General features: G+C 35.0%; 2 protein-coding genes across 5 annotated transcripts; one reads left to right on the forward strand and one right to left on the reverse strand.

Annotated features, from left to right (window-relative positions):
• Positions 1–6,492: 6,492 nt before the first annotated feature.
• LOC148867692 (large ribosomal subunit protein eL29z-like) lies at positions 6,493–7,196 on the forward strand. Its single transcript, XM_088975554.1, has 3 exons — positions 6,493–6,558; positions 6,657–6,762; positions 6,871–7,196. The coding sequence occupies exons 2-3, from the start codon at positions 6,661–6,663 to the stop codon at positions 6,955–6,957; spliced, it is 189 nt and encodes a 62-aa protein (XP_088831680.1). The 5' UTR covers positions 6,493–6,558; positions 6,657–6,660; the 3' UTR covers positions 6,958–7,196.
• Positions 7,197–10,782: 3,586 nt separating this feature from the next.
• LOC148867693 (dihydrolipoyl dehydrogenase 2, chloroplastic-like) lies at positions 10,783–23,556 on the reverse strand. 4 transcript variants are annotated; one of them, XR_016109358.1, is made up of 15 exons: positions 22,887–23,468; positions 21,666–21,812; positions 20,786–20,920; positions 20,491–20,608; positions 17,685–17,809; positions 17,257–17,382; positions 17,083–17,163; positions 16,332–16,394; positions 16,166–16,240; positions 15,984–16,062; positions 15,720–15,820; positions 14,166–14,287; positions 12,366–12,479; positions 11,523–11,594; positions 10,783–11,014 (listed from the first exon to the last, which is right to left on the reverse strand). XR_016109358.1 is itself a non-coding variant. In XM_088975556.1 (15 exons), exons 1-15 carry the CDS (start codon positions 23,208–23,210, stop codon positions 11,064–11,066), a joined length of 1,722 nt encoding a protein of 573 aa, XP_088831682.1. In that variant the 5' UTR covers positions 23,211–23,556; the 3' UTR covers positions 10,783–11,063. The 4 variants fall into 4 exon arrangements, 2 of the variants coding, with proteins under 2 accessions (XP_088831682.1, XP_088831681.1); XR_016109357.1 differs by having other exon boundaries at positions 10,783–11,111; XM_088975556.1 differs by having other exon boundaries at positions 10,783–11,111; positions 14,166–14,279; positions 22,887–23,556.
• Positions 23,557–23,895: the final 339 nt, after the last annotated feature.

Here is a 23,895-nt window from a genome sequence, read left to right on the forward strand (position 1 = left end):
GGTTTTGCAGTTATGATTTTTCAGGAAAGCTGAAAGAATCTTTGGAAAGTTTATTCAGATTTATTTTAGTGAAAATTAACGAAACCTTACCTTTGGTGAAGATCTCTGCCAGTCTTGCTATAGAGAAGCTGAAGAAAATCCATCCTCAACCTCAGGTAGAAACATACATAAATTACTATGAGAACATTCTCTTATGTCGTAAGTGTCATGGGTTTATTGCTTTTTATGATAATAGTAAGTGTGCATGTGCTTTGCACATGGTAATTCTAGGTGATGATAGTGATAGTGATAATATATCCAAAATTTTCTATTATATTAATGTATTTTTTTATTTTTGTTTTTATATTTTATATTTTTTTATTATTAATCAGATTTGGATTGTACATAAACATCTCATCCAAATATGTAAAAATCGGATCAAGTTGTGAATTTTCAAGTATCATTGATAAGCCTACTTGCTTGAATAGATTATTCTTTTTGTAATATTTAATTTTTTTTGTTTAAAAAAGTGTAAGACTTAAATAGAAATAATTGAATAGGATGAAAAGTAGAACTTCAAAGATGTCCTGCCCATGAGAACTCTACTCACGTCTACCCACAACACACTACCCCCGTGAATTGGGAACATCGCCCCCTGCATAATACTATGTAGGAGGATGAGATGTTCTCCATATGTGGCTGCAATGCTATGTGGATAGAGTTTGTGTGGGCAGGAGATCAATTTACAAATTAACCTTATTACCAAAAAATTACAATTTAAACCTTATAATTAAATAAAGAACAAATTCAAAATTGAGTATTTTAGTTAAAAAAAGTTTCACAATTTTATTCATATTTTTATTAGTAGTGTAAATATAGAATTATAAATATATTCAATTTTTTCTACAACTTTTTTGTATTTTTGTGTAAACAAATAATTCTAATATGTCACACTTACTTTTTATTTAACATGATAAATACATGATATTATACATGTGCCTAATTTTTTTTTTGCAAAATTTATGTATTTTTATATTTTATTAACTTTTATTATTTATTTATGGCATTAAGGTTAACATGTTTGACCCAAATTTTGAAATATTGATCTTTTCCAAACATTAAAATAATTTCTTTTTTTTTTCAGTTCTAAATTATGTATTTCATTTTTATTACCAATAAAAACAATTGTTATTTAGTACACTTATTTTTTTAATTTGATTAATAAAAATATCACAAAGGTGTCTAATTTTGTCTACATTTTTTGTAAGTTTCTATATTATTTCTATTTTAAAATTTTTATTACCTAACTATGACTTCACAGGTTGATTAATTTTATTTGGATGGTTGAATTGCTTAGCCAACACTTGGATAAAAAATTATTTTGTTTTTTAGTCAATTTTAAAATTATGGGTCTATATTGTTAAAAATATTGATACGTATCTAATTTAATAAGAGAAAATGAGAGTTAATAATTTAAGTACAAGAATTAATGAGAATAGATTAAATGAGGTGCAAAATAATAATTGAAGTTACCTTTTCAACCTTACCATTAGAGATGGACTAAAAACAAAATTATGGGCATTTTAGTAGCCTTTAAAATTGGCATTAAAGTTGTAATAAAATGACTTTTATACCCTTTCTCAAGCAAAGAAATAGAGGGTAATTTTAGTCTAAGGCCATGTTTGGGGGTGCTTAAGTAAAAAATAAGTGCTTAAAAACAAGTGTTTATTTGAATAAGCACTTATTTGCATTTGGCACCCAACTTTTTCAAGTGCTTATTTTTTTAAAATAAGCACTTATTTTATATTCGGTGTTTGGTAGCCTTTTTCTCAAATAAGCACTTAAATAAGTATGTGTGACTATTTTATCTTTCATTTTCTTTCAAATTTTCAAAATATACCCTTTGAAAGCACTTTTGGTAAATTACTTTTATAAAAACACTTTTATGAAAGTACTTTTATGAATGCATTTTTACGAATGCATTTTTATAAAAGTATTTTTATGAAAGCATTTTTATAAAAGTATTTTTATGAAAGCAATTTTACAAAAAAAACCTTTTGTAAAAAGACTTTTATGAAAGCACTTTTAAGAAAATACTTTTAAGAAAGCACTTTTATTAAAGTACTTTTACAAAAGCACTTTTAAAAAGTACTTTCATGATGCTTTTGTAAAAGTGTTTTCATAAAAGTACTTTTATAAAATTCAACTAGGGGTAATTTTATAAGTGGTATTTTAAAATTCAACTAGGGATCATTCTAGAAGAAAAAATTGAATAAGTGCTTATTGTATAAGCACTTAAAAAATGTTGAAAATTTGGGCTTAAAAATAAGTCCTTTTTTTTTTTAAATAATCACTTATTTCATATTTATTTCCCCAATACCAATAAGTGTTTAATGGTTCAAATAAGCTTTTCTTTTGAATAAGCACTTATTTTTAAGCACTCACAAACATTGCTTAAAAAAAATTCACATTGCATTCACACTTTATATGTATAGATTATGGCTTAAGATCAAAGAACAGTGACCAAAGAAGATAATGAAAGCCCCCAGAAGAAATTACAAGATTCCTTTTTGAAAGAAGTCCCATAGCATACTTCTCAAATAACAAATGGAAGAAGACTAGATGATGATGATTTCGTCTTATGTGTTATGGTGTTGTTTTATGAGACTGTTGTGGTCTCTTTGTTCCTTTTCTTTTCTCGGTGACCTCAATAATGAGCTATAGTTTTCTCACCTTTCTTTCTGAATTTCTTAATGTAGTGCAACCCAACTTTGCCAGAAAGAAATAGAAAAGTATATAAAAATGTCCATTGCACCATTGTAATGATTTTTAGTGCAACCCAACTTTTCTTGATCTCTTTGAATGATTGATCATCGACCAAACGAATGAATTTGCAACGTCTAAGCACTTTGAGAACCCATGTTTCCATGTTCATCACTTGATGGATGGGTGAAGAATGTAGAATATTATCACTCCTTTATCGTATTCCGTATACACAGTCCGGTGCGACAATTCATCTTCAATATTAAAAATGAAAAATTGTGGATATTTCAAAAATTGAAGATGCAGTTCAATAGGTTTTTTCTTCTTCATGAATTTCGCTTGGAGGGAGAACCTCAGTCGTTAATTAAAAAACCAGAAAACGATAGTGGTTTTACACCTCAACCGTTCAGTCTCATGGTAGAAAATAATGATCATTGTTTTTATTTTTAAGGTTAGTTTTTGACATTTTGAAATTTTTTGAGTTGCTAATGTCATTACGTGATCAGATAATTGGAAATCAGTTAAAGGCAGGGACTAACTTGACACTTTTTGAAAGTTTGAGTACAGCAATGAAACATTTGAAAGTTTGGATACTAACTTGACACTACCCCCAAAGTTCAGGGTACTAAAGTGGAATTTTCCCTTATCGTTTTTTCCTTCACTTCACACCCAAACCTCCATAGTCATTTTCATTTTGAAGAGGCCTCGACATGTGTATAGATGTCAATGGGTTGCCTTAATTGTGACTCATGAATTCAGATTAACAGAATACTTTAGCTGTGTAGCGAGCTGTGGAACCAATAGTAATGCCCCACACTAATGGTAAAATACATAGGACCCATAACAGGGGTTGAATTATTGTTGATAAAATGGCTTGTAGATATTTGAATGAAGATGATACCCTTTGGGTTAAATTACTTAGGCTCAGTTTTGAGGAGTACAAAATACAAATATATAGAGCAGGGGTGAGCTTTATTTGATTAAAACCAAAAAATTGAATCGAAAATTTTGGTTTCGATTCTTTTAGTTTGGTTAATTCGGTTTGTTTGTTTTTTTTTTTGGTTTTTAAATATTTCAGTTTCAGTTTTGATTTTTAGAATTAGAAATTCGATTAACCGAGAAAACTGAATTAACCAAACTTTGCTATATAGCATGTAATATATAATATATAATATATAATATATAACATGTTATATTTAATATAATATATATATTAATATAAAATATAATAAAATATGATCTCATAATATATATTTATATATTATATGTTATGATATATAATATATAATATAGTATATATATTTTTGAAATTCAGTTTTAACAGAATCAAAAATTTCTGTTTTAGTTATTTCAGTTTTCCTCTAATTCAATTTTAATTCGGTTTTTAAAATTTGGATTTATTCACCCCTATTATAGAGTGCAAATACATATAAAATAATGCAAAATACAATGTTTTATACTTTACATATTTGTATTTGCACTCCTTCCAAAATGAGCCTTAAGACTAGATGTCTTGCAAATAATGATCGGGTGTCAACGCTTCTCATGATTGAAAAGCCATTGGAAAAGGCAATAACAAATTTGTATGATGAAATTGCTGTTCAAATTAAGAAAATTTCTGAGATTAACATATGGAATTTACTTTGCATCGTATCCAATGGTGGGTATAACCTATAATGCCCTTATTTGGTCCTCCAAAGAAGAATCAAGTGTCTTTGTCTATTAAAGATTTTTTGATTGCTAATAAGTTGAATGAGATTTTCTCAGATTTTGTAGTTCAAAATGTGTTCAATAGTCAATACTCACGTTTTAAAGCAGATCAGCTAATATGGTAATTTGGACTATCTTTGAGAAGGGTGTCTTCACTATAAAAGAGTTTTGTATTAGAGAATGGTTGAAATGTGGCTTAAGACTGAGTGATGAAAATATGGAAATTGAAGATTACTCCTAAAAGTATATATATTTTTTAAGATTATGTAGATGGTTCATTGCCTCGTTGGTATTAGGTGTGAGTTTCCTTTTGGGTAGAAAGTGACTGTTTGGAATTGATAAGTGGAATGACTTTGAGCGAGTTATTTGGAAATATGGCATGTATTGTGAGTTATTTATAAATACGTTGATTAAACTATCACATGAAGAACCTCATAATTTTTTACTATAAAGGGGTGTGTTGCAGCATAGATAGGGTTTGGGACCATACATTTATAAACCCAATTGTGAGAGGAACAAATCATAAATTTTCCTATATTATAATTTATAAGACTGCTTTATCTTTTTAACTCATTTTTCTAAAATAATGGTTCTCACATGTTTTCGACTTTCTTTCAACAAAGTTCATCTTAGGAGTGTCTTGAAAATGATCAATTCATCAATGCTTTGATAATGATTTTGTGATTAAGAATGGTTCATCATTATGATATTTGTTGTTTTTGTCTATTAGTCTAGAGAGTATTGAATGGGTAATTTAATAATTTTACTTTCACAGTTTAATCTATTAGTGGGTTAGGCAGCAAAGCTCAAGAATTAAGGGTCTTTATTTAAAACAATTAAGCTCAAATGTTCTACCCACAAGTTGTTCCCACATCCCTACCAATGGGACATTATATTTGCATATTGGGAATATCTCATTTGTCATTTATAGGAAGATATCCCTAATACATGCCATGAATTATTGCATCGATGGGTAAGTTATTTACCCTATCTAAGGAGGATAGTCCTTGCCCAAGTAAATGAGGCATTCAAGAATCATTCTTTTTCTGTAGAATCCACTAGGCCACTAATACTAAAATACAAATGCAGATTTATTTTTTTTCATGGGGCCCACCAACTTACCTACATCCACTTCCCACAAAATGAATGAGGCCTAAATATAAGATGGCTATTTGGGAAATTTATGATAGTAGAATATATTGAACTAATGTTTTAAAAAACAATCTGGAACTAGAACCATTATAGCCATTGGTTTTGGGGTCAATGATTCAATTGTCTAATTCAAATTGATAACCCATTTTGACAAAAAAAAAAAATTAAATAAGAAACGACCAATAACCACCGAAGGGGCCGAATATGTCTACAATTTGACCACTTTAGTCAATAGGCCATTCACCAATTCAATGGTTTTTTGTTAGGGACCATATTTGGAGTAAAACAGAACTGGTTGCTTGGACTATTCCTAGACCAAACGGTTCGATCGTCTAGATCAATGGCGGTTCAAAAACCATGTATAGAACCCATTTTGAAACCCTATCTCTAAATTATCCAATTTTTTTTTCACTTTTTGGCCGGGGCATATTGTTGTGATAGTGTATGGATATCCCCCCCCCCCCCAATACCCTTCTTCCATCAAAATTTAATTATGATGTAGTTGTAATTATTATTAAAAAAATGATTTTATAATAAAATATATTTTACATCTAAAATATATATTGCAATTGGTAAAAATTAAAATGCCATTATTTATTAATATCAAAAAGATATTTTTATAACATTTAAATTTTTATTTGATTTTTGTTACAAGAACCTACTCCCTTTCTAACTTTTCATGCCCACCTTTAATCTCATATAATAAGAAAAAAAAGTTATCCATTACCCCGAGGGTATTTTAATGAAACCGCAGCCCGCAGGGGATGTACCAGGTATAAGGGTAATAGTTAAGTTACCCCAAGTAGGGTTGTTTTCGTCATTCGAAATGCTATAAGAGATAGGGTTTTGGACAACCGTATAAATCGTATTTCGCGAAACATAGATTGTTCTTCTTCACTGCCGAAACCCTAACCCTAGAAGAGTTGCGAGAAGGCCTGCTTCTCTCTTCCTCGGGTATGGGCATCTTCACGTTCTCTAAATGCTGCTCGGAAATCAGAAATTGACTCTTAATTTGTGAATTATCTTAATAAATCTTTTGATTTTGTATTCAGAGACATGGCGAAATCGAAGAACCACACAGCTCACAATCAGTCCTTTAAGGCCCATAAGAATGGGATCAAGAAGCCAAGGAAACACAGACACACTTCCACCAAGGGGGTATGATATTTTATGTTTTAAAATTTCCGTTGTCTGGGTCTTACTGTTTATAAGCTCTTCTTTGGTGTGTTTCATGGTTTTCATGTTTATCTATTTGCATTGCAACAGATGGATCCGAAGTTTTTGAGGAACCAAAGGTACGCGAGGAAGCACAACAAAAAGAGCGGGGGATCAGGGAGCGAGGGCGAAGAGTAAACACAGCCATGGAGGCATGAGGGCTATTTTAATTAGGGTTTCTTTCAAAATCTAGGTTTCTGTTTTTTCCTAAATATATCCCCCCCGGAAAGATGGTTTCATGGCGATGGACTGATTCCATCTGTTCATGAGATGGTAGATCTCCTATTGTTATTGGTTACATTTTACTTGCAAGTAGTATTGACACCCTGAATGTTGTTTTTTGATTGAAGTGATCAATGGCTTTTACTATCTGAACATATACGTTTCAAGGTGTTCTGTTGGATAGTCCTTCCTGGGTTGCAACTGAATATAGAACGAGCTTAGTCTTCGTTATTTCATTCGTTAGACAACTTTATTATATCCCTCGTCTCTGCGTTTGCGTGCATGCTGGTGTGGGAATGGTGGATCTTGTTCGTCTCTCCACCACATGCCCCTCTATCAGCTCTGGCCGGTAATCTTGCTTCTGATTATACTTGAATACTATTTTTTTCTGCCAAAGAAATCCATTCATCAAAATACTAATCCGCCTGATCATTAGCCCACCCTGAGTCTAAACTCTTTGCTCTCTTAGTCTTCGATATAATTTGAGATACTATATGATTAGCAACATTAAAACATCTGCAACTCTCTCAGTCTAAAGATGACCTTGAAGAGCTTTACAAAGCCTGTGGTGGTAAGAATTTGTTTCCAGAATTACCCGACGAAGATTTGAATCATTACTGAATGTCTTTAGCTGTGTTTGATTGCTATTCTTCTACCATTTCATCATGAGTGACAATTCAGCAATTCATTATAGTTTCAAATTTACTGGAAATTTTGGTTAGGAGTATCGGGTCCCAACTCCCAACCTTGTTGGGTACGTGGCACCATATTTCAGGCAATGGTTAGTATGATGCCTTGATCTTTGATAGTAGTTGTAAGAAAAGGGTCTGTTTAATGATGTGAAATTCGGTGTAAGTTCAGTGTGGTGGCCTCGATTATGGGCTGGAAGTCTGTCCATCGAGGTTTGTATTTTTTTTTTGTTCTCTTTTGTTGTGTGTTATGTTTCTGTTTTTCGGTTGAGGATCAAGGAATTTCTTTCACCCAGAAGAAAATGAGGTCCGTTTGCAGGAGTAGGGGTCTGGAATTGGAATTCGCTATTTTGATTCCAATTTGATTGGTTGGACAGAATTTGGGTGAATGGCATTCCTCCATTTGAGTGAATGATCATTCCCAAATTTGGGAATGAAATCTCGTTCCAGCTGAGTCCAGTTTTCATTTCGACTCCTATTTGAACCTAATAGACTATGTAAATAAACCATTTTGATTACGATTCCTAGGATTTCAATTCCGATTCTAACTGCTAAACAGAGGTTAGGCTGGCTCCCCAACCTGGTGTAATGTGGGCCATGTACCGTGTGCCACAGTGCCACGCCATGCCAAGTACGGGCAACACACCCTAGGCTGGCTCGCCCTGTGGTTTAAGGCCTATCCCCTATGGATCAGCATTCAGCGCCGAGCAATACAAGAGGGGTGTTGATCGTAATTGCACCAATTATAGGAAACAAAATATAATCCCTCATACGAATTTTTTTTTGGTATTCACCATTAATAATTTCCCCCTTGCCCCATTTTTTACTAAATTGCTGGTTGTGGGATTTGATTTTATGTCAACACTGGAACAAACCAATTAACACACCGAGTCAGCCCTGACATTAATAATTTCCCCCTTGCCCCATTTTTTATTAAATTGCTGGTTGTGGGATTTGATTCTATGTCAACACTGGAACATACCAATTAACACACCGAGTCAGCCCTGGGTTGGTTCCTCATAAGAATTTAGAAAGCAACATTGAGCTGCATCGCTTCCAAATAAATCTAATAAATCCTTTTCTGGTTGCTAAAGTCAACAGGGTGAGAGCTACGATGCTTTTCTACCCGGGTAAATACTTAAATACTTGCAGGGTGAGAGCAACGGTGCTTTTTTGGTACATCGGAAGTCTCTAACAAAGGCGAGAGGTAGAGCTGACCCTTAGATCCCAGGGCCTGATTCTCTCAATCACTGCTTGACCATTATTGCAACTAGTGGATCCATCACTAGTAATGAAATCAGCAAAACAAATTAGTTTCGGAAAGAACATGATTAATTCTAATGATCTTGCCACTTATATTAATTAGCTTCCTAATCTTCTCAATACTCCATGTGGTATGTCGTCTGAGCCTCTGAGTTTCAAGGCTTCGACAATTATTTCGGAATCTCCTTCCATGATGATATCATTGTCTTTGAAGTCTAAAGCCATTCTAATAGCATTTTTGGCTGCTAATTCTTCTGCCCTTAAGATTTCACATGTGCCCAATGTCTATTATTTAAACTTTGAAGTTCTGGATTCCAACTCCTATGACAAGGAGAATAGAATCAGAATTGAAACGGCCCATTATGATTTTAGCTGTTTGGTTGGATCATGGATGGAATGAAATTCTGATTTTCATTCCTAGCTGAATGGCATTCCCCTATTCCCTGAAGTTTTTCACTGTTGCTCAAACCTCCCCTGAAGTTTAGTAATTGCAGTTACCTTGTCTGGACTTTTTACAGTTGCAAGTTGGAGCCATTTGTTAAAATCCTTTAACAAGAGGCATGAAAATGGTCCAAAATACCCATGCAGTTACTATTGAGTGGTTTCTACAGTAAAAACAATACTTTATGAACAAAAGTGTATAAAGTTGTAATTTTACCTTTGAGTGATTGATGTGAAGGACAAGTATGAAGAAAAAAATCAATCAAAAAAGATATTAGAAGGGCTTGGGTAGAAAATAAACATTTTAATAAAAAATAACAGCATGAGTGTTTTGGACATTTTGTATCAACTATACACTTGCAATCGTGTCACAAATTTCAGAGTTTTCAGCAACAGTCAAAAACTTAAGGGGAGGCAATTTATCCAAAAAAAAAAGGCTGACTTAAAAGCCCTCCAAATCCTCTCTTTACCCAACACAACCCTCCTTGGGAATCGTGCATATCTTAAAGTCCGAATTTGATTCCTCTAAACAAAAGCGGGGTAGGGGGATAGACAATTTCAGTTCTCATTCTAGGGGATTTTGATTCCAATTCAACTGGCAATTAAATGAACCCATAATATACACGTATGGGAGATATTCCCAATGTGCAGTATTTTGACAAAAAATCGGTTGAGATCACACCAGTGAAGAATTTCGGTCTGACCAATATTTTTCTTTTTTTCCTTTGCATTTAACCTGGCAATTTAGCATCCTCCTTCCAATGTCCTCGTTTCTTCATCCTTCTGCAAGTCAGTCTCCTTTTTCCCTTCCACTTTTCACTCCAATATTCCTATTGAAAGAGATTAGTGATGGATACAAAAATCCTCAATGTCCATTCCCAAAAGGTGCAGGTATAAATATAGCTGGCCATCATTCCCACTTGAAACCCCTTGTATAATGACTAGTCAAAACTTCAGGCAAATCAACTTTTCTGCACTCTTTCTCTCGCTGAACCGTAAATCCAGAACCAAATCTTAGCACGTTCAAACTCAATATTTAAATTGAATTCAAAAACAACCAGAATTCTTATAGATTTTGCCTGAGTTGAATTTGTTGTTTCCATTGCCGTTCCATATACTTACTCTGGATCTAAATCGTCCTAGGCTGGGCTTCGGTTTATGCAATTGATCCAGGTCCAACCATGGTTTTACAGGCCCACACCTGGTCATGTTGAATTCCTTTTTGAAAAGCACTATTTCCCCAACGTTACGGGCCCTTTTGCTAGTTTACAAAAGTTGAGGCAAGGGTAAATTCTATTGCAAATAGTTCAGAGAGATTACTATACGGTCTTTGAACTGGACAATAAAATGTCTACAAGGGATTACTAAATATTAATAAGATTAAATAAGAATTTGATCACAACGTTGCATAATTTAATAACCATTAAAAGATAGTCAAATACAACATGGTAACCACTTACTAAGATCGACAAAATTGTAATCTCGTTCTTCTTGCAATGTTGGCGAGAGTTGCTACACCTTTCGTGCTGTTGCACTTGCGCTGGTCTCTTATGAGAGGATACGCAGCTTCCAGAGGCCCCCTATTACAATGAAGCTTCTTCACAAACTTATAACAAATTTTGGGAATCTTTAAACTGCCACTGGCTCATTGACTGGACTAGAAACACTAGAGTTAACCTGCCCCAGAAAAAAAACGGAAAGAATATTGAAAAGGGGGAAACAATAAAGACTTCTTTCATTCCCCTTAAACAGGGAATGGTTTCTTCAATATATAGAAACTTGGCAATTGGATAGGCAAAAAACAAGGACACGATGAAGACAAGCTATTTATTCTGCTATAGAAAGATTTTATGAACTCATTAAACCAATAAGGAAATATCTAGAGTGTGGGAGGACGCCTTCCACCCTGGAATCATCCTATGTAAACACATTAGGTGGCACCATTTGGGAGATTGTCCACGCATTTGGATGTTTAGCATCTCATCTGTTCCATTCTTTCAAGCCTTTAGAGTGAAACTATTATTAACTGCAACAATTTAAACAGTTACAATATAGAAGCAGTCTTGGTCAACAAAGTCAGAAAAATACCTTGGCCAATTTAAACAGTTCATCAAGCACTTCGGACAAAGTTGGATGTGCATGAACAGCGAACTTTATGTCCTGAGTGGTAGAAAAGAAGCAAACACTTACAACCATGATCCATGAGATGACTTAACACTCATTTAGAAAAGGAGAGACTACTTGGCCCGTACAAGGGAAATATTTGAAGAAAGATGAGATACACCAGAAGTTGAGTCTAGCATTTTAACATTACGGTAGCCTTTTTTGGTGAGCAACGTCAATGGTAGCTCATATTTAAACTAAAATTACTTGCAAATTACAGGAATGGCAAATAATGTAGGTACAGATAGAAATCATGTTATAGAACTAATAGAGTAAATCTCACGAAACCATTTGGCTTGGTTGATGCCTTAATGTAAGGGGAATCATATTAAGGGAGTTATTCCATGACACTGACTAAGCAGAATTCCACTGAAAATTTGTGTCAGTTTGTAAGCATAGAAGAAATCTATTGTTGTTGTTTGTTTGTTTGATTGATGAGTTACTGCAGACATGTTTCGTTTTTAGTTTTTGGTGAGCATCATCCAGTATTTTTCAGCTTCTTTTTGTACAACTGTTCACGAGATACCATCAGGTCCTCTTATTCCTCTCTCGTGAAGGATTTCAATCCAACATTGATATCTTTTTGTGTGTGTTTTGTTAACATAGTTGGTGGGTTGTTTAGCACCCCAGCACCTCCCCCCAAGAAATAAATTAAAAAGAAAGAATAAAGAAAACATTGGTATGATGTTGCTTAATCCAACATGTTACAAAGCCCCATTCAAGACTTCTTGGTTAATGCAACTCAAAATAATTTAAAGCAGAAATTACCTGAATACGCGTTCCCAAGGTTATTGCATTAGATGCTTCATGAATGAGGTCTGCAGCATGAATCCCAAAAATATGAACCCCAAGAATCTCCCCATTGTCGGGCCTGTAAATCAACTGCATAAAAAGTAGGGAGGTCTTATTCTGTGTTGAACTACCTTAATCTGGACCAATGGAAAGAACAGAAAACAAGTTGATGATGATGATGATGGTAATAATAATGGTGCAGATATGTATACAATAAAAATTAAACAAACAATTCCTGAAATCATTAAGGTAACTAGTAACTCCATTGAGACCCCTGAAAATGAGGAAGATAGTTGTAGAACTTTACAGTTCTGCGCAAAAGCAATATCTATCTATTAATTATGGTCTCAACAGGATTCTTTCTATGCTAACACGTATAAAAGAATACAAGGACAATTTCAATTATTATTGTTAGTGCTGTTATTATTATTGATAGCAAGGTTCAAATATCGATATGTATCGGGCCATATCAGGGACTTCCCAATATGCCCCTACAGGGGGTGTTTTGGGGTCTTGACCAGTTCAGAGGGTGGGCAGACCTTAAACCGGCCCCTCTGAACCAGATTCGGAAAAAAAAAAAAAAAAAACTAACTAACTAAAAAATTAATAAAAAAAGCTATCGATAGGCGTATTGGGTGTATCAATATTTTGAACCTTGATTGATAGCAAGGAACTAAGGATAAAAAAATGATTTAACTCATAACACCCCATTATCATCATTATTATTATTATTGAATACAAAGCATTTTCCATTCAAGAAGGTCGACCTCCTCTCTCCAATTCTTTGTTTTTTCTTTATTCACTTTTGAGACTTGAATTATATTGAATTCTAGTGTGTCTCAAACTGAAGGAATTCATGGGACCCACATGATCCCAGGTGGTTTTTAAGAACTATATAATGGCTGTAACCTTCTGTATGGCAAACAGTCTTTCTTCTTTCTTATTTTCATTTTTGCCTCTGCATGGTCTGATTCTTGTTCGCCTCAAATAGCACACACAATTGTGTATGGCCTCAGATTTATTACCACAGTTGCATCAAGTAGACAATCAAGATTAAAAAAAATAGCCTTCCAAAAGAATTTTTGGAAAGTTATGAACCTCTGGGTCAGGTGTCAGGTCTTGGAGGAGTTTTAGCTACGGTAATGAACATATTTTGACCACCTACTTGGAACCAGTAGAAGAGGGCAATTAGCACTACCAAGCAATGAGGGTTGTGAAGCACTCTTCAGTACAGAAATATTGTGGTGGAAGGCAACTCAAGAGCGGTGATTGGGTGGTTTCAAGATAATAGTCTTGGGCCTTGGCAACATTTCCACCTAACCAGGGAAGTAAAGCAGCTGGCTGAGGACCTAAATGCAACCTTCCATTGGGTTCACTGATCAGTTAATGGGATAGATGAATAGCTGATACACTAGCTAAACAAGAAGCACAAAGGAATCAGATTTTCTGGGGGAAATATCCGATGGGAGATAGACTGTTAAAAGAAAACTATTAGAGTTGTAAACAGAACAGTAGGCAGCAGACATTGACCTTAGTTCTCATGGTGTGCAAGGCACACATTCTTTTAATTCTTTTCCACATTTAATAAAAGTACTTACAGTTATCCATCAAAAAAATATCAATTGACCTAGAAATATTCTTATCCATGCAAATTTAATTATCTCCATCTACAATTCAAATAATTTCATAAAGAATGCAACCATCACATAATACCTGCCATATTGCTTCTGCACATGAGTAATAAATAAAGAAGACAAAATTTCAGAAAGATCTCACCTTAGCAAGCCCTTCTCCTTCATTCTCCGCTAGGGCCTTTGTATTAGCCTTAAAACTTGTCTTGGCAATACTTATTTCATAACCTTCCTTTTCTGCTCTCTCCCTTGCTTGAGGCTGCAAAACTTCACATTTTCTTATTCAGATTGAGACTAGATAATAAAAACAAATGGTCTAAGAAAATCTCATATTCCAACAAACTAGCAATAGAAGGCAAGAGCGTTGAATACATGATAATGTTAAGTTATATATGCAAGACACAAAAAGAAAAAGAAAAGTCAAAGATGTTAAATCAATTACAAGCATGCCAATCTATGGCAAGCCTCAAGCTTTTTCCCCATAAAACATGCTTAAACATCTCAATTTTCATATAGTTCCTATACAATAAACCTTTGAGAGTTTATAACTAAAATACTTCTGTCCATTATAGGATTTATTTTTCTTTCTAAGGAGTTCTTTTAGTTTTATGTACAAGCATGTTTTTTGCTGTAGAAGGCTTCATATATTCTTGATGGTGAGAACTCCAACCATTCTTCAAGAATTACTGTTTATTTTCTAGTTTCTTTCTTTATACCATTTCTTTCACTTGTACTGTAAATCTTTGATCTTGATTTTGAGTTCCTGAAACTACACATCTTGAAAAGACGTGGATTCGATTCCCGCAACCAACTATGGGGAGGGGGTTATTAGTGTGGTGCGTATCACCACATTTGCCTCTTCAAGTCCAAGGCAGTGCAAAACTATATACTAGTTTAGAGACAAAATACAGGCAAGTAACTTGTGATTCTAGTAATTTTACTTTAAATAGGATCCTCTTTAAGTACTGGTTTTATCTAACAATTATAAAGGAGATAGAAGGGTGTAAATAACTTATTTTCAATAAAGACTTTTCTTTTAGAAGATGCAATTTCTTGTATGAATGAAAGAACTCAATATAAACTGATTGGAGCCAACATGAATGGTTACCACACTATAGGGTGTAGACTAACAGATGAAATGTGCTTAACAAATGCCTTACTAACAACATAAGTACATGTTTAACATAACTGTTTGATACTGTGAATCTGTGATGTGATAACAGAAGGAATGAATTGAATAAACATTGCATTAAAACCAAGGAAATGCATCTTCGGTATATTTTCCACATTCATAGGAGTGCATCTACGTTTCTGCTTCATGAATATGATATTTTATGGGCATTTCTAATAATATCAAGTTTTATTCTTATTTTGCCATTTCTAATTTCTGGCGTTTTGGCTCCGATTAGGGAATTCTAGTTATGAATCGGGTATAGAACCAATGGGTGATGCTTGGTTACAATTCCAAATCCGTTATTATATGTTTGCTCTAGTTTTTGTTGTTTTTGACGTTGAAACGGTTTATCTATGTATTTCCTATTGAAATTTCTCTGCTATCTAAACAGGAAAAAGATTATATAATGCAGTATGTTGGGAATTCAAAACCGAAAAGCATTCTAAAATGCAAATTTAGAAAGCTAGCATTTTTTTTTTTGAAAAAAGTTAACAAAAGTGCAAAGTTAGAAAGCTAGCAATTCACCTCTGTCAAACCAACAAAACTGATTTCAGGGTGAGTGAAGCAGGCCGCAGGGATGCTCAAATGGTTCAGCACATGATCTTTTCCAGAGACTTGTTCAACAACTATTATCAGAGAACAATGCAAGGGCTCAAATGGTTAAATATGTAAATGCAAACATACTTAATACTTGATTGAGAGGAAGCAGAAGATATGAGCAAGCATCGTTTTCCCTGGAAAAGATAACCATTTGCAGTTATGTAACTGCAGAAGATAACCAGAGTTTACCAGAGATCCCTTGTGCACTTGCAGCATGAGCAAGCATCATTTTCCCATTTGCATCACCAATGCAATAGACATGGGGAACCTGATTAATATAACTTCATGTTAGAAATGGTTTCTAACATGGTTTCCATGTTAGAAATGGCTTCCAGTAGTAGTAGTAGTAGTAGTAGTAGTAGTAGCAGTACCAGATTGCCATTCTTGTCAATTACTCTCATGCGCTCATCAACAGGAACAAAACCACGTTGTGTCTCCACATTAATCTGCAGATAAGCCAAGTTTATAAACCAATTAATCTTGTCCTTTACAAATGGGTTTGGATAAAAATCTGCAATAGAATTCTATTGCACTTACATTCTCCAAGCCAAGACCTTTTGTATATGGCGCCCTTCCAGTTGCAATAAGTGCAGCATCAACCTACAGCAACAGTGTAATAGACTTTTGTTATGAACACGATAGGGTTGTCTAGAGACCAGGATACTTTTCTCTTTCTATCTCTTCTCTTTTTTTTTTCTGTTGGAGTAGTTAAAAGCTAATATCATGGATTGGGCATATCATGTTCATTGTAATGCCCAACAATAGACACTTCTTGTCAGTGATTTAAAAGGCACACCCAGGCACAGAGGCAAGGCGCATTTTAAGGCCCCAGATGCAGCACTTTCAAAAGGTGCATGCCTGGTGTGCCTTGTGCTTCAGCCCAGGCGTGCACACTGCACCTTTTCAAAATATGTGTTTTTTTTTTTTTTCTTTTTAAGCCTAGTGGCTGGGCTTAGCAAATAGGGGGTTCTTGGAGCTTCAGTGAGCAAGCAAATCGGAGCGGTATAAACTGAGAATTTGTTTAGATCAACATATAATCAGCCAACAGAACACTACTCATAAGTTAGTTTTTCTTGCATTATCTAACTATTTAGTAATCCTTTTCTTTATTTTTTTGGTATTTCTATACTCAGTTATCATATGATAGATTTGTTGTTTATTTTCTCCAAAAGCTATTATACTGCCTTTACTTTCTGTGTCCCCAGGATCAAAGCAAGAGCAAGAGTTGAACGAGATAATTGCAGGTAGCAATGGTCATATCCATGTACGTCAGGTAATTGAAGATTACCTCTAGTGTATCTCTTGGTTCCTTTGTCTTTGCATCAATAAGCTCAATAATGACAGGTTTTCCATCCTTTGCTGGAGTGATCTATAGCAAAACACCAAAGAAAAATAGCATACTTCTGTTATCTTATTTAGAGTTAAGGAATTTCAAAAGTACTAGTTGTGAACCAGAAAGCACCTTGCTCGCAAATACACCAGTATGGTAATCAATCTTCCGAGGATTTATGAGAACTCTTTGAGCTAATTTCCCAATCTCAGGATCAAAGCCAGGCATAAGCTGATCTAGTGCTTCAATAAAGGTAACCTGTGTAGCTAACTCCATGATTATATTGATCAAACTTCAGGGAAGAGAAAAGTACTGTACTGAAATTATACAGAAAAACAAAATAGAAGGATGAAAATCTAACCATAAAGTATAGGCAAACCACTTTGAAATGGTATTACTTGTGTCCACTAATAAATAGGAGAAGAAGCAAGAGCTTATATCTTCAAACCGTAAGATAGAACTAAGTAATTGTTTATGATTATTACCGCCATAAGTTCCAAATGTACTGATAAAAACATTCCAGATGATGTATACACATCGTCACCCATTATTGGCCCTACCTCACTTCCAAGTGCTGTATACACATCACTAAATTCAAGACCAATGTAACCACTTCCTACAATAGCAATCCAATCAGGAACAAACTCCAGCTTGAGTGCATGGTCACTGGTAATCACAGTCTTCCCTGCACGGACATTACCAAGGTATTCAGTACTCCTATAAACAGACAAAGGAAATTTGAAAATTATCCACTCTGAAGTACTGAAAAAAATACCAAGGTTTTGGCCATAATCAAGAGGCAAAATATACGGTTAAATTGATTTTAAATTTTCTTTTATTGATAATAACGAAGTATATTAGCAATCAAAGAGAAAGTAGATGGCAAAAGGAGAAGGCAACAGTTACACGAGATGAAAGCTGATGGCTATAATGGACAACAAAGAACAAAATGGAGAAACCTAAAGGATCTTTTTAATCAAGATGCAAAATATACCATTTACAAAAGAATCCCCAAAGAGAAATTTGAGTTTATTACCCTACCAGAATTCCAGTCTTAAGACCTTGGTTTGGACAAGTTATCAGAAGAGTATGGTGACCTGGCAGAATATACTATTCAATCTGGACACCAAAGCACAAGCTCTCAAACATACTTGTGAAGGCACCAAGGATCTCCAAATTCATCTCTTGCCCCTTCAATCTCAATCCTCTCCAAACCATTAGCTTAATAAGGCCCGAGACATTAAACCAGTGACAATCTATGCCTTAGATAAACCCCCAACAGCTACAAAATCACAAGACAGCACAGCACCACCAGACCAGACAAGGAACAACTACAAAGGGGGAAGTCATCAAAGTTAAGATTGACAATAGTCCATAGTCCATGCACCTTAGCAAGGAGGCATCAAGAAGGGACTTTGGAATTTTAGCTGAGATTTTCCAATATGCAAATTAAAAATGTTTGTTGCAGCTATTAGTTAATCCATTCTAGGTGATCCATGCAGTGATGGGATGCAATCCTCTGAAAATGAGGCACAAGAACATTATACACCCTAATACCAAAAAATGATATTATAGACCCTAGTTGTTATGTGGTTCTTGTAGTCCCCGGACCACACATTTCCTGCTAACTTTCCTTCATAAATGTGATACTCAGTAAATATAGTTTTTCTAACCACAGATTCCACTTGAGAGTGTAGTACTTGGTAGCTGGTAGTCCAAATTTGAGGAGCCCCAAAGATGATAAGAATAAAATTGAATTTTGATGGTCTGCCTTGGTAACCCAGATACTTTCTGGGGTTGGTGGTATCTTTAGATATTGTGTTGGAAATACAATGCCAAGCTACTCAAGTTTGGGAGGTGAAGGCATATCCTAAAGGCCTGAGCTTCTTTTTATGTTCTAAGTCCTAAAACTAGCCCGTTTTCTGGGCTGGAATCAGTGTTTTAAAAGTGCAGGGTGCAAGGCGAGGCATATGCCTTTTTGAAGGAAGCACATGATTTTTAAAAATTCAAGAAATGCTTAAAATTCAAAATAAACAAAAAATATTAAAAATAGTATCAATTAAAAAATGCACTTTAATTTTAAACAAAATGTTTTAAAAAGTCTATTATGTCAAATTAAAACGCATAAACATAACATATAAAACATATTCAAAGTAAAAATGCAAAAATAAAATCAAACATATACAAGCATGTCAAACATTTGATCTCTTGATTTCTTTCCCAATTGCATTACTTCAAATAGCTAATGTCCATTCCTAATATGCCGAGTAGTGTTTCTACCTTTTTTTTCTGAGAAACAGTAACAGAATTTCATTAGCAAACAGCCACCATGCCTCAAAAAGCACAAAATTTAATTGAGGCACAAAGTGCACTAGGCACACTTCACATGCCTTTAAGGGGCTGCACTTGGGCGTAGCAAGGTGGAGGCCTTGAAATGCACCTCACTTGCATGCCTAGGTCACCTTTTAAATCGCCGGCTGGAATGACCTATGTTACCTGGATACATCAAGGACACAGCTGGATACAGCATTGAATACAAAATTTACACTAAAAAAATGAAGTATCCAAGTATCCAACTGCACCCTTGTACAGGTATTTTGGTATTCTAAGGACTAGGGAATGACTTGATAGTGGAGACCAGTTGTCAAGTGATAATGGGTTGGATCCAAGCTAAAGTAGAGGATTCCTGGTCCTTGGACTTTCCATTTAGGAAGAAAAAATTTGTCAACTAATCTGAGGGCCAGATTGTAGCCTTATTTTCTGATCCTATTGGTCAGGGAGACTCCGTTAATGCAGAAGTCCAAGCTGTACTTAAACAAGTAGAGATTGCAAAGGATCTGGATGTGGGACCTTTGATAATTGAAGGTGATTCTAAACTGGTTATAGGATGGCTGAAAGAGACAGTCAGAGTTCAATGGGAAAAAAGATCAGCAAATGGATGGCAGATTTTCCAGCCAAACAAAGGGTACATAGGAATCAGTTCTTCTGGGCTCAACTGTAAGCTGCGTGATATAGTTCAGAGGCGGCACCTTGCACCTCATTGTGGAGACTTTGTTCTATGTAACCTTTTACTTGTGATTTTTATTTAATAAAATTCGATTACTTATCAAAAAAAAAAAAAAAAAGAAAAAAAGAATTGCTTATTCTGATGAGTCCTGAGATCTGCAATGTAATGGCAAACTTGAGCTAGGAAGGGGTCAATAGAGAGGACGATCTGGGACGCACCCCTTGATTACTGGTGCTGATTAAAAAGAAAAAATCTTGATGTTTAGGATCTTTGATGCAAAGAAGCACCTTTTTTGAGGCAAAAGTTCAAATAATCTTACAGTAATCTTACAGTACATAAGCATTGAAAGCAGCACTTACCATCAACTTCAATGCCTTTTGGCACAAAGGGGACAGAACCAGTAGCGATAATTATGTCTTTTGCCGTTATAACTTGGTCAGAGAACCCAACTTTTCCATACTTCACCTTTTGTGGACCCTAAAAAGATCCACACATTACATCAGTATCAACATCACAACCAGCATGCAATTATATTTAAAGTAATGCAATAAACTAAAGGTGTAAGGTAAAAAATGTACAAATATGGGCTAACAGTCTACAATAAATAAAAATATCTATTTTACAGAATCTACATGAAAGCATGCTATTATTTACCGAAATAGATCCAACGCCTGACAATATGTCCACACCAAGAGCTTTCAGTGAATTAGTCAAGTTATTACGAATTTTTGTAGCAAGATTATTTGCATGATCGGCTACACCCTGTCTGTCATACCCAGAAGATGAAACCTATGTGGAAATTATAAGATGTCAGGGAAATATGAAAGAAGTAAATAGTTTCACTTAATTTGATCACAGATAGTATATTGTGTAGCCACTAGAGGAGAGGACCATAGACACCTTGAACAAGGAACATACGGGAATTCAAGCACCATGATCTGACTAGCAGATCTGAGTGCCGCAACTACAGAGTTGGTTAATTGAAAGTGCTCCATAAGTGTATTATGCATGCTAAAAAGAACGGTAAAGAAGAAGCAATAAATAAAGAAAATTTTAAACTATGAAGTTTTAGAGTTGGGACTTTCTTAGACTGCAATATGCTACTCTGTGACATTACAATAATAATAATAATAAAATGCTTGTTTGTCTGCCATAATGCAAGCATATGTTGGTGATAACATAAGAAAATATAAAAATATTTCCTGTACAAACTACAAAAAGAAGTTCTGTATCCGGAAATTAAAAGTTTTCGATCACCCAGAATATTGAAAAGTATTAGGATTTTTAGAACGACATAAGCAATGCCAAGTAGAAAGTGCAATGCAGAAAAAGAATTGTGCAATAAGAAACTGACACTTAGGATGTACCTCAAGACTGCAAAGTGTACAAAATACAAACCAGCATGCATTTAAAAACGGTTAAACAATCATTACTTTGTCCAAGAAAGGAATATATGATACATAATTTGTGTTTGCACATGTTAATTCAACTTTTAGGTGCATAAACACTGGGGAAAGAGTGATTGCTACATTACCTGCAAACCCAGAGCTTTCAAGTGATGCTCGCTTTGAAGCTCACGCATCCGACCACTCACAGCAAGAAGAGCTTTAGAAGGAACACAACCTCTATTTACACATGTGCCTCCAACCACATCTCCCTCAATTATGGCCGTTTTCAACCCCTACAGCCATTATTTGTCAATCTCAGAGAAGGAACAAAAGAAACAAAAGAGAAAAATAGATATTCCACTCAAAATGCACTAAGCAAGTGTATATTACTAACTCCACGGATAGTAATAAGGAATCAATTCAAACCATATTGAGTCAATGTAGGGAAAAAAATTCACCTAGCGACAAGTGTAAAGATAGAAAATATTATCCTAAAAAGCAGTTTATGAGAGATAGAAATATTTTTTTTTATAAGTGAGAGAAACAGAAATATTCTTCTGCTTTTCTTTTCTTTTCTTTTCTTTTTTTTTTGTGTGTGTGTGTGTAGATGCAATAGCATCTGCTATGCTCAATTGTAAACCATAATAGAAAATCGACGCATGATAAATGGTTTCCCTGACATTTCTACAAAGACAGTACTTCTAGCGAATACTATGCAGAACACCTTTCGGAGGAGGTCTAAAACTACAAATGCATCTTGCAAGTTCACATGTAAATACACAAAAAAACAGCGTTTCCAGGGCGAACATTTTCATTTTTCGGTAAATAGAAATAGAGCCATTCCATACACGATTAGGTTCTCAGTTCCTATCCATTAGAAGCAGGTCATTCGAGTGGAAGTTGAAACAGCAGTACTAGAGGTCTGGAACCACAATCATTAAGCACGCTGATTGAAACTCCACTTCATCAGCTAACAATTATTCTTAGTGATGACATCTCTCCTAATAATAGCTTCACTTCCATCTTGGAAGCCCTCTTCTTTGTTCCGATCTTACAAAATTAGAGACAGAGAAGGGGAATAAATGAAGTAAGATAACTAAGAGTCAAGGCATCAAAGTAAGCTTTCGGTATGAAGTAACTAACAACAACATTTCAAATGCTATATTAGCTCGTCACTACGCAGCCAATTCAACTAAACAAAAGCAACAAACTCTGCATTTTCATGTCAAAGAAGCACAAAAGTAAATCCGCTATGAACGATATATAGATCTTAGCGCTTCCAATAACCAGTTTCATTGCCGACTGAGCTAAACCAACGTTAACAAGCTCTAATTCTAAGATCAAGTCAAGGAAACAAGGCAGAAAACCTTCTCTACGGCATGAAGTGCAGCTCCGTGACCTCCGACACCAGCTCCAATTATGACTAGATCGTAGTCAAAGCCTTTCGAAGGAACTCCGTTGTCCTTCAACGAAGCAGAGAACTTCTTATAGAACCTCCGCTGTGACAATGCAACTCGACTAGAACCATGAGGTTTTGTAATAGATAACCCCAAAGCCTCTCTTCTGAGGCCACAGAAACGGAAACTTGAAGGCTTAGAAGCATTGGTGGAGAATGATCCGACTGCGCGATCGGATCTGGCAACGGCGGGTGAGGAAGGAGAAACGGTGGAGAGAGATATCAAAGCCTGCATTCTCTTTTCTTAATTCTTGGATGCACGTCGGGAGATTGGTTTCACTTTTCAGGCGAGAAACGAGAGGAGAGATTTGAGAAAGAAATGAAAAGGGGCTCAGAATCAATATGGTTTAAGGGGGAGTGGCTTTTGCTTGCAGCAGAGGCGGAGTTATCGAAGTGTGGCAGATAAACTACTCTTTCGCTGGTTACCAACGAAACTATATTTCGCCACTTCTCCTCCGGTCCGGTCCGCCCTTCGACGCGCGCTCTCTCCCTCTCTCTCTCTCTCCCCCCACTTCGAATTTGGATTAATGGGCATATGGGCTGCAACATGATCCGATCTTGAATTTGAACCTGGATTAGGTCATTTGGGTTCGATCCGACTTGAATTTGTACTCGATCCTTCGTCGGATTCAGATGTCGATTTAACCATAATCAATTTGAATGATTTTAAAATGAGGTCCATTTATTGATTGATTTAAGTTTGCATATTTTTTAATTTAATTTTTTGTATTATGATTCGATACAGAACAAAAATTCTTCCGAAATGGGTGCAAGTGTGGAACTTGGGATTTAGATATACCTAACTAGATTTTATTAATATGAGGGGAGAAAAGGATGATTCTCAAGTCTCAACTGATGAATATTTACATCATTCACTAGTCATTTGTGCATTTTGCAGCTATTTTGGATACAAGCAAACA

Source organism: Nelumbo lutea, chromosome 3 (genome assembly GCF_056320005.1).
Source record: "Nelumbo lutea isolate HS-2025 chromosome 3, American lotus-T2T, whole genome shotgun sequence".
In the NCBI taxonomy this organism is placed as follows: domain Eukaryota; kingdom Viridiplantae; phylum Streptophyta; class Magnoliopsida; order Proteales; family Nelumbonaceae; genus Nelumbo; species Nelumbo lutea.